Source organism: Anneissia japonica, unplaced genomic scaffold (assembly GCF_011630105.1).
Source record: "Anneissia japonica isolate Jap-2015-1 unplaced genomic scaffold, ASM1163010v1 scaffold287709_len1912824_cov184, whole genome shotgun sequence".
Classification (NCBI taxonomy): domain Eukaryota; kingdom Metazoa; phylum Echinodermata; class Crinoidea; order Comatulida; family Comatulidae; genus Anneissia; species Anneissia japonica.
This window is the reverse complement of record NW_022751466.1, coordinates 1814590-1826249: the sequence shown is the minus strand read 5'-3', so window position 1 is coordinate 1826249 and position 11660 is coordinate 1814590. Positions and strand designations below refer to the sequence as shown.

The window sequence follows — 11660 nt, the reverse complement described above, 5'->3', positions numbered from 1 at the left end:
TGTCTTTCTTGAGTTTGGGACTATTATGTGTTTAAATAACACAAAATAACTTTTTTAATTCTAATTTCGTCGGAATTGATGAAAACTCCCTAAAATGTGCAATTTATAGAGGAAATTGGCCTCACGGTAACAAGAAATACGCGCAAAGAATTCAAGAATTTTAGGCACCTTCAGAGGATGCATTTGTCAAGAGGTGGGGAAAGATTTTCCCCTTGACCCCGGTGTTTTTAATTCTAATTTTGTTGGAATTGATCAAAACTCCCTAAAATGTGCAATTTTTAGAGGAAATTGGGTCATGTTAACAAGAAATGCGCACGAAATTTGAGGTTTTTAGGCACTTTCAGGGGATAAAGGGCATTTATAAAGGGGTGGGGAAGATTTTTCAAAGTTTTTGAAGTGGAGAAGGGGTGCATGGGTGTTGTGAGTCTGGTCATTATGATATCTTCCTTTTTATTCTTGTCTTTATTTTTCTCTTTTTCTTTCCTTTTCTTTTCCTCTTCTTTCTCTTTCCCTCCCTCTCCCCTCTTTCTTTTCTCTTATTACCCAGCCCGGTACGACGGCTTGGTCAGCCCGGTAAAAACCTTCAGGGGAGGCGCAGTTCTCCCCCTGCCCCCACCCCCCGCGCCTGTTACGACACTGGCTAACACGCCAATCATCCCCCCAATGAAAAATATTTTTCTACGCCACTGTTCCCACCTTTGAGTAGGTTATAGCTGAGACAATTCTCTTTCGTAAAATTGTTCTTCATTTTTCATTTTGTTGACATCATCATGGTCAAAATGAATGTTTTTTCGACCCCCACTCCCACATCTTTCTTTCTTTAAAATTACTTTTCTGTAACTCTAGTGTGTCCAGTGTATGACGAGTTCGCTAGAGGGTGGCAGAATGGCTTACAACACTAACAGACACATGTACACATATCAAGGGTCAAATATGTGTGTCATTACCGTCTGCATGGCATCATGACGTGTGTTACTTTAGTCTAGTGCTAAAATATATGTCTAGCACGCTTGTGGGGACCCAGTTCCAAACTGGGTGGGGTAGAAATTTTGTTTTTTTGTGTTGGTTTCTTTTGCCGAACAAGCGGATCACCTAACTCGTCCTAGTGACGAGTTCAAGTCTAGCTATTTTTATCATTATCCAGTATAAAAATTAGGGTACACAATTTCTAAGTCAATAATTTCTATACTGCAGAATGAGTAAAAATTTCAAAATTATTTTTTATGATTCTTTTTTTGTCATTTGAAAATACATCTTTAAATCTGATGTTTGCAAGATTATAAACATTTATTTTTGTTTTTTTTTACCTTTTAGTTACGTACTTATCTTCAGGAAAATAAGCCAAATCTAACACTGAGGACCTTAATCCTGTATGCATACCAAATAAGCACTGCACTTTCTTACTTAGAAAGTAAGAAATTTGTTCATAGGTAAGTCTTATTATTTAATTATTTATTTCATTTCTTGTGTTTTTTTTTTTCATATAAATAGTATAATGTTCTAATAGGTATTCTAGTCATGTGTACCCAATGTTAATGGGGTATATCCATTTTTTTAGACTTCACATTGAATCGCAGCCTATTCTCGAATAAGGACTATAAACCGCAGGCCTAGTGTACACAATTTGGCTCGTGTGCACTTAAAAAGAGCCGCCCAGTATATCTTTCAAGTCCAGTAGGGGGTTACCCCAGTGTACTGTCCATACAGCCCCTGTTGTGGACAGACAAGAGTAGCTGGTACCAGTTTACCAGGTAGCTCAGGATATGAAGAGACCTTAGAGGAGAAGAAAGTTACTGTAAGAGCTAGTCCACACTTTTAAGTGCTTTGAGGCAGATTTATTAAATCTATTTATTTAATCTCAGATAAGATAGTATAATACATACTCCAAGTATCAAAATGCACGCCATCGTGTTGGGATTCAATATTTCGACATTAATTATGTCATCATCAGGAATGATGATGACATAATTAACAGATTTATATACCGCTAAAACATCTGAAGTCAACTGTAACCTAAGAACGATTGCATCTAAAAAATTGTGTGATATAAATTGAAATTTCAGATTTTGAGATTTTTATCAAGGTTCATTTGTGAATCAGTCGCACCCATTGCTTTGATGGTGCAAGTAAAACTACAAGTTACAAAGAAAACATTATAAACATAAAGCCAAAACTATACCAAAATGGTATATGCACTTGTAGTAAATACTTATAATACACACAGACATGAATTTCTTATTCTCAGCAATTCAGTCCTACTGTATAGGAAAGTAAGCCTTATTCAAACACAAATCCACTATGCTCAAAAAGCCATGGAAAATGAATGAGTAGAGCATTTAAGCAACTGATGTAAATTGGTTGAATGAGCTTATGATGTATTGTACCCTCATTGCCTCAAGTTATTTGTTGTGATCTTGCAATTAATTCTAATAAATAAATCCAGAGATGTTGGGCTGGTTGCAAGTCAGATATTTAGTATGGTCATTTGTGTTTGATTGTTGTTGCAGGGATATTGCAACAAGGAATGTGCTGGTGGTGGCAGCAGATAATGTTAAACTTGGTGATTTTGGACTTTCAAGGTTACTCAATAGTGATAGCTCATATTATAAAGGTTAGTCCCAACCAACAGTTTGTTGACATCTTTTTTAAAATGTATTTATTTGTTATTTATTATTGTGAAAAATCTTTCAGAACCAGAGTAGCTACATTTTTATTTATATCAAGGTATAGTACATAAATTTATTTGATTATAGTTTACTTAACTACCATAACAATGTTTTAAACAAACGCGTAAACCAATAACTGTTTAAATGTAGACACATTTGTTACATTTTACACCATTATTAAATGACCTGAATGATCATTGCATTCATGCTCAATACTCAATAAATTTAAAAAAAATTCATAAATTGCTTAATTTATCTATTTTACCAACAGCCTCTCCTGGGAAGCTTCCTATCAAGTGGATGGCCCCAGAAAGTATCAATTTTAGAAGGACAACAGCAGCTAGTGATGTCTGGATGTTTGGTATGTGTTTTATATTAATTGTAAAATTATGTAAATGGAAATTCAATAATTTGTATTAAACATATGGTTTATTTAACATTTTTATATGATTTTAAATGTTATTTTGATTGATTTTTCAGAGCATAACAATAGGCATTTTAAGGGCTCTTAACAGAGTTATTTTAAATTAATTAGAGAGTTGATTAATTTTTTTTTTAGAATAATCAACTTTTCTGAGTTTGTCGCTGTTTCAGCCAGTGAAATACCTAAATTGTCTAACTTACAGTTTAAGGCAGTTAAGATGCGTTGACAAGACATAAATCTAATATACCCCATCTAAATATATGCAAGATAACAAATTTCTTTTATAATTTTACACAACAGGAGTGTGTTTATGGGAAATCATGATGTTTGGCGTAAAACCGTTTCAAGGTATTAAGAACAATGATATAATCGGCCTTATAGAAAGAGGAGAGCGATTGCCCCTGCCTCCAGACTGTCCACCAACGATATACAGAATTATGACGTTATGCTGGTCATATGAGCCATCATTAAGACCAACATTTAAAGATCTCAAAATTAGGTTGAGGTATGTATGTAAATGTAGTTTTTCTTTGTATTATTAAAAATAAATAAAACAAAAACACTGTCACAATAAAGAATATATGAAGTAAGTTTCTATTACTATTACTGATGAAACAATAATTCTTGGTAGTTTTTATATCTTCCACCTCTATTTGGTGAAAAGTAACTTTTAGATTTTTAATATGATGAGTGACCCTGCTAAGTTGAAAAGTACTGCAATTTAGTGGGACTAATAAAATTAACTGAAATTAAAGAAATAAGGAGTACAAGGTGCATGAAATAATGAGTGCAGGGTAGCACACTCGAGAGACATATATGAGTGCAGGGTAGATAAATAGAGTTAAGTGTACAGTAGTTTGTATATGGACTAATATTGACTTATAACATTTTAAATCAAATAATAATGGGTGTTGGGTAGCAAAAAAATATAATGAATGCAGTTTAGCACTTTTCAAGTGAATAATGAGTGTAGTTTAGTATTAATAATGAATGTAAGTTATGAATTTAAAGCGATTAATAATGATTGTAAGGTTAAAGGTTATGAGTGCAGAGTAGCACTTATATGATTAGTAATGAGTGCAGAGTAACAATTTAAAGGATTAATAGTTAGCACAGGGTAGTAATTTGAAGGGATTATTAATGAGTGCAAGGTGCCACTCTAGTACCATTTAAAACTACAATGAAAAAATTTAAAGGGATCCAATAAGTCTTTTCTGGTTTACAGTTTACTACAAAAATCATTAAATTAATTACCAGCCTGTTTAAGGGTCTATGTGCCAGACTTTCTCAAGCTGTGTATCACAGTCCAAAATTGGGTCACCAAATAAATGAGAGGGTCGCGAGCCTTCTTGGGAAGTTTTAAAGATTAAATTTATATCCTGCGTAGTAGAGGGTGCATTCTGTTATATTTAAAACTGTTTCATTTGTATATCAGTGGCACCCATCGCGTTGATTGTGTAAGAAAAACAATTTACAAAGAATACATAAAAAAAAAACTTAAGCAAAATGCTCTTGCCCCAGTGGATCTGGCACTGTAACCAGATTAGTAATATGGATAGGATAGTACTCTAAACAGATTAGTAATATGGATAGGATAGTACTCCAAACAGATTAGTAATATGGATAGGATAGTACTATAAAACACATTTCTCACCTGTCTCTTATACACATCTAGATGTGTATAAGAGACAGGATTAGGATAGTACTCCAAACAGATTAGTAATATGGATTAGGATAGTACTCCAAACAGATTAGTAATATGGATTAGGATAGTACTCCAAACAGATTAGTAATACGGATAGGATAGTACTCCAAACAGATTAGTAATAATATCATAAATGATTGAGTACTTATTAGTAAATTAAACAAATTAGTAATACAATAAAACCTTGAATAGAAGCCCAATGGGCTTAACCTCGAGAAGAAGCCCATCTCAAATTGAAGCCCCCTCTTTAGTTTGCAAAAGTAGCCTTGAAAAGAAGCCCATCTCACGGGTTTCCTTCCAAGATAGCATGGGTTTCTCTTTGAGATAGTACAGTACAGTACATACACTGTACATTAATTTCAAATAAAGAAAGTAAGTTAAAAACATGCTTGGTTTATCCCGTGGTTTATACAGTGTTTCGGTGATTTAGTGCTGGTTAATACACTCCATGACACAGACTGATGTTACAGTGGCCCTATAATTGTTTGATAGTAGTAATTCCCAAAATTTACAGCATTTATTTTGAAAAGAAGCTCCCCTGCTTACTTTGAAAAAAACAGCTTCGAAAAGGGCTTCTATTCAAGATTTTACAGTACTGTAACGTGTAGTTCATCAAATGGATTAGTAATAAGATCAGGGTAGTAGTTTAAACAGATTAGTAATATCATAACTGATCATGAAGTACTTCAAACAAATTAGTAATGCTGTAAGGGATTGGGTAGTACATACAACAACAGATTATTAATGGGATTATGGTAGTACTTCAAATAGATTAGTAAGACTGTAACTTTTAACAGATTGATAGTGTAATGCTAATGGGTAGGTTGAAGTGCTTTGCATGGACATACTAAGGATACAATAATGTAATTGAATTAGGAAGTGCTTCGCTGAGTCAGAGTAAGTTGTAGTGATCAGTGTAGACATGCTCAGTTATACTTCAACTTTATTCAATAACTTATCATCATCTTCAATAGTATAAAAAAACAAATATATTTCAACTCATCTATTTACTTTGAAAGGTTGGCTAGACTATTTTCAACTGAATGTTCCCACTTAGACACTTAGAAAAGCAGGAGGCATTTATTTTGAAGGTATTGGGCATGAAAGGGGAGGGACAGCACAAGCAAAGTTAAATGCCCTTTAGTATAATACTATAATGTACCACTCGATCACTACAACTAAAAACCTATATTTTGAACATGATTTTGTACCTCTTATTTGTAGACAAAGTTTTAATTTTGTTTGCTTTTGATTGTCCCACTGATTTCAATGCAACAGTATTTCTTGAGGTAAGGCTAGAATGACTGTGATCTATTGGAGTCTTATCAGTTTTTTGCGGGCATATGGGTGTCATCCGAATTTGACTCCACTCAATATGCTTGAGTTGAATTTAGCACATACTGAACTTAAATATTTGCCATATCACTTTAGAGATTTTAATATGTATAGTGAATGTTGACTTGTTTTTTAAATTTGGTTATTATATTTTCTATCCTTCAAAAGTGCCTTATAAAATAATTTAAAATGCTTGATTGAAAAAATTACTGCCTCAAAGAATACATCCAGTATTAAAACCCATAATGTGTAGTCTCTGACTATTTTAGGTGGCATTTGTTTATTTTATTATGGATTTAATAGCATCATTTACTGAAATGTTGATAGTATCTTGCCAGATACAATTGTATTTTTTAGAAGTAGGGATTTCCATACAGGAAGTGATATGACTACTGATCCAGTCGTATGACTCACACCTTTAAAGTAATGGAATTGCCGCAATTGCTCTCCTATTCCGTTACTGTTCTGTTTATTATTAGGAGAATTTTACCGGTAGCTTACATCATGGAACTATTATAGTTCCGTGCTTACATACAGACCTGACTTTGAAGCTAATTTGACCTCTGATGTGACCTGGTTGCTATTTTGTATAGCTGTGAATTCAACTTAATTCCAGTCATGATATGGATTCTAGTACTTGGACTCTGTCTTGTATGTTTTTCTTAGAGATTGAAGCTCTTTTTTTAAATGATTCTAAATGTATTGTTTGCTGATAATTATTTGATGGTTTGATATATATGTCATCATACTTGCCAAATTTATGCCATGATGTGGTTGCAAAATACATTGTAGAGCGCCTGTGTCAGCAAACTCGCAGTTGGATTAACTTTGGTAAATTGCAACTTATCGGCAAGAAATATCATCTAACAGCAGAAGAGATAGTTGCAAGAAACTCAAGTTTTAATTATAGTTACCGCTTTTCTGATTTTATTGATTATGTGTTGGAGTTTGCTTACAATCTGGATTTGTATTGATACATGTTTTATGTCAGTTTTTGTGTGAACATATTACTTGTTGAATTTGGAGAAATCATGAATCGTCGTCACCCATTTGTTGCTTCTGATCGCTTGCTGAATAGATGTCAACTCTGTGGTAATTTATCCACCCTAAATCTGCTGTCAGATTTTACTCGGTATGAATTTCACTAGTGCTTAAAATGGCATATCATGGGGCTATAATAGGCCAATTAGTTACAAGAAATTTATTAAAATATAAAATATTACAAACACTATAAAACACATTTCTCACCTCGGGTCATAGCTAAATGTTTGAAAGTATAAAAAAAACTAGAATTAAGGATCACATTTTAAAGGTTTAAAATATAATTGCATATTTAATTGTGAAAAACATATTCCATATTCTTTAACTTTATTAGTTTTTGAAGATGTACTGTCTGATGAAATACATATCTTGAAAAATTTAATATAATACTTAAAATGCTTAGTTTGTGTATTTAAGTATGTTGAAGCCTTGAAATATAAAATTAAATGAGAAAAAAAAATCTCATAGATTCATAGACATATAAATAATACAGTTCCAGTATTTTTTGCATAATTTAATTGGCTGATGATCATTAAGTTTTTTGGTAAAAACTTCAGTAATTCAGTAAAAACCAACTTATCTTGATTGCCTTTCAATGGAAGATAATAATATATTTGATATTTCTAAGTAAGCCATTACCTATTTACTGGTACTTTGGTTTCTGCAGATGGGCATTTCCATGGTTAGTAACGTTACATTTTTAGAAAATTAGATATCTGGATTAACCCTTACAACAAAATGAATACACCTAAAGTACTAGCTTTGATACCATAGGCACATCCTCCCTAGATCTAACATACAGCAAAATAAAAAAAAATTCAAACGAGCAATTGGGGTTGAACATGGTAACACTTTTATTCGGTTAGTAATGTTACAAAAAAAAGGACATGGTTAAAAACTTGGTGTCTTTGGACAAAAAGTTTCCTCAAATGGAACATACTAGAAACAAATTGTCATATTTATTTTATTACTAGATTGATGACAAATACTTTACCACATATTTTTTTATATTCTGACTCATAATTTTTTAATGAGACTAATTAATCATGGTTAGTAACGTTACGGTTAGTAACGTTACAGTTTGTCCATCACAGGAAATCTGTGGTATGTCATGTCTCATTTAATTATATACTTAAAAAATGTATGTTCACAAAGTCAGTAAAAATATAAAAAACAATACTTTGAGTCTAGAAAGTGTTTAACACTAAACAGAATGTATTATTTCCACTTTAGCCCTCCACCAGCCCAAATTTGTAAATTTTACACCTCAAAAATAACTAGGCTCTCAATACAAACATATTTACAAGTAACTGTTAATTATTTTTTAGTGTAAAGTTCAATGCACTGTACTTAGTCTTTAAAAGTTTAAGAATAAAATAACACAACATACAACATCCTGATAATAATAAACACACTTAAGTTACCATGAATGGTAAAGATTGTAAACAGTATTGTATAGTGCACTCACTATACTTTATTATAAATGCAGACTTGTGAACGCTCATTAGTTTTTCCTGCTATTTAAACATTGGCAAATTGAATAATCAAAAAGTAAAGCAAATAACTCCTTATTTTTTTGCTTTTAAATGTTCAAATATGAACAGAAAATTTAAAATGGGCACGACTATTAACAACTTCAGGTGCTTCCAGTTTAGAAATCATTTTGCTCTTCATGTAGAAAATATTATCCTTTGTTGAAGGCCATTTCCAGTTTTTCCCAGCACGCTCCATTACAGAGACTTGGTACTCCCCCTCTCGAATGTCAATAACCTCGCCTGGAAATTGCTGTCCTTCGTATTCCACTATGTACCAGTCGCCTATACAAATAGATTCGTCACTGGTTGGATTAACTGGATTTTCAGGTGCTTCGTCTTTCGTTAAAACCTGGGCTACCACAACGCCATTTACCACCTTCAGCAAGTGCATCTTTGTAATAAATGGAATGGCTTCTGCTTTATTGAAGGCAGCCTCTAGATTGAGTGCTCCGTTTCGCTTCTCAATCTCATCTGACTTGATTTCTCTCACAGTTACATTCTCCATTGTACTAGCTGCTGCAACAAAAGTTTCAGCATTTGTAACAAGGTACTGACGTGTAAGAACTTGGTTCCAAACAAAGCGCTTCACTGATCCACCAATCCCATCCACAGGGCCTTTTCCATGAGATGTACAGAAGAAGTTCCAGTCAATATTGATGCTGTGTTTATTTTGAAGTGCTGAAATTGCAGATCCAATGAAGCGATTTTTGAATAGGGACGCAGGTCCATCTGACCATACAGAAACGGACACAACATTTTTTGGCAGACCATCGAGAAGAAAATCCATATAAGCACCAATTGTATCTTTGGAGTGCGTCAGGTTGTCTGAAGCAACCACATGAGAATGGAGAGATCCGGAGTGCCACAATGCTGCAGTAAACAAGCTGACCTGACGCTGGTTCCAATGGGCACTCTGGACCTCATCCTGTGATACGCAAGTGTAGTTTTCCGAAAAATCTACTTGTAAGAGGGCTTTCTTGACGTCGTGGTATTCCGAAGCAACTGATTCCCTCTGGCTATTGCAAGCAGCTGCCTGCTCTCTTTTTACATAACAGTGTTGAAGAAATTGAGGAAGGATATCGCAGATGTGCTCCACCAGCTCTGCCAGTGTACCATCCTCCTGTATCTTCATCATTCTGCCATCCTGATCTGCTTCCCATAACAACCACGAGCATGGGGTGTTCAAAAATCCATCGAAACTGTAGGCTTTTGTGAAACCCGCAGTGTCCTTGCAATCTGGGCATTTATTTAGCCAGCAATTTCTAGATGCTTCCTTACTCAGAAAAGTTTCCAGCAGGTCATGTGAGTATGCAGGAAATTCTGGAAGAGCCTTATGGACTGCATTGAAGGCATTGATAGCATTTTCATGATGTCTGCACATGCAAACGTTGTGTGGCAATTTTCTGCTGAGCTGGACGTGTTTTGGACGACATTCAGCAAACTTGGATTTTCCAACATTAAATTCAGAATATTCTTCACAAAAGAGGGCATATGTCTCTTTGATCGAAGCAGTGACGTGTCTAGCTTGCATTTTTTTCTTTCCGTCTGCATCCCAAATAGTGATTACATCTTTTCTTCCAGGGGCCTGACGGCTAACATCATCTCTCTCGTAGAATTCTTGAATAGCTCTCACAGTTTCTTCACTTAGTTTGGAAGGACTGGGTTGTTTTTTTACTCTCAGATGACCCTGAAGGTTGAGCTATTTTTGCTTCTGCTTCATACAGCCTGCGAGAAACAGCTAATCGCCGCTTAGGCGTGTTTGGAGGGGCTACATCCATCAACCTACGAGCCCTGCTAGTTGCTTTTGCAAATGCCATTGAACTTTTGAAAGGTCCATGGTTTCTAGATGTTGTTGCTTGCTCTTTTTTTAATTGTCTATGCTTTGCAACTCGTTTCCTGGTAGCTTCCTTCTTTTCATTTCTAAGTTGTCTTCTAACGCATTGTTGCATAGAACTCTCTTTTTGCTTTTTCCTTTTACAACTCTTCTTCATGGCTTCTGCTTTTTTCTTCAAGTATTCTTCATATTTGTTAGATGCCTTTAGCTTCTCTATGTAACGTTCTTGCTTTTCCTTATTGGTCAAAGGCATGGTGTTCTGGAAAAAAAAAAGTTCTGCCAGGATATGAATTTCAGCTGGATTAATTAAGATTGAAAAATTAATCAGTGATCTAGTTTTTCATCCAGATATGGTTCAATGGGTTTTAATTATGTACCACCTTGGCTATTTAAGCCTAAATAATTAAGCTAAACATTTTAGTTTTCTTGTGTTAAATATTATAATATTTAAATTTAACTGATAAATAAAAAATGTATGAAAATGAATATAAGTAAATGTAATAATATATAATACATAAATAAACAAATAATGCATGAATTAAAATAAATTGAAGCATTAATAAAATGGAATTGAAATGTCCACTAAATCTGGAGGGGGAGCCTACACTATGAGTAAAAATATAAATCATGTCTAGGCCCATAAATGCTATGTATCATGGTACCTGTTGCCCTACTGTACAACACTGAGGTAGCCCTATATATTATGCAGGCCTAACAAAGTTAAAGAGTTAATCATTTCATAGGCCTACATAAATAATAAAAAAATATATTCAGACTTACCCAAGTTTTGTTTACTGGATTATGGCAGTTGATTATAGAGTAGATAGACTTTGATGAAATAATTTACATTGATGTGTATGAATGATGTAGATCACCATAGAGAAAACTATTTTCTCTATGAGATCACCATGTGCTATTTAGCTTTGCATTGCACTATGGATAAACTAATTAATATGTTCTACTGCCCTCTTTTGTCTTAAGACAAAATATAGTTTCATAGGTAGGACAGCATAGATAAATTTATTACTGGAAATATAGTGGCGAGATAGTGCATGCGTATATTAGCGAGCGAGCCGTCCGGCCGTCTTTTGGACTGCCTACAATTATTTAGGACGGCAAC

The 11660-nt window shown here is 34.0% G+C and overlaps 2 protein-coding genes across 15 annotated transcripts in view; one reads left to right on the top strand and one right to left on the bottom strand.

The window, feature by feature from the left end:
* Window positions 1-11660, top strand: part of LOC117121729 (focal adhesion kinase 1-like) — a 72102-nt gene that overhangs the window by 29360 nt on the left and 31082 nt on the right. For all 14 annotated transcript variants that reach the window (XM_033267020.1, XM_033267025.1, XM_033267023.1 and 11 more), the window contains 4 exons: window positions 1315-1430; window positions 2508-2611; window positions 2938-3027; window positions 3391-3595. In XM_033267020.1, the coding sequence (XP_033122911.1) occupies window positions 1315-1430; window positions 2508-2611; window positions 2938-3027; window positions 3391-3595 (515 nt within the window). The remainder of the gene's footprint in view (window positions 1-1314; window positions 1431-2507; window positions 2612-2937; window positions 3028-3390; window positions 3596-11660) is intronic.
* Window positions 8585-10783, bottom strand: LOC117121731. Its single transcript, XM_033267029.1, has one exon. It carries the CDS (start codon window positions 10235-10237, stop codon window positions 8762-8764), a length of 1476 nt encoding a protein of 491 aa, XP_033122920.1. The 5' UTR covers window positions 10238-10783; the 3' UTR covers window positions 8585-8761.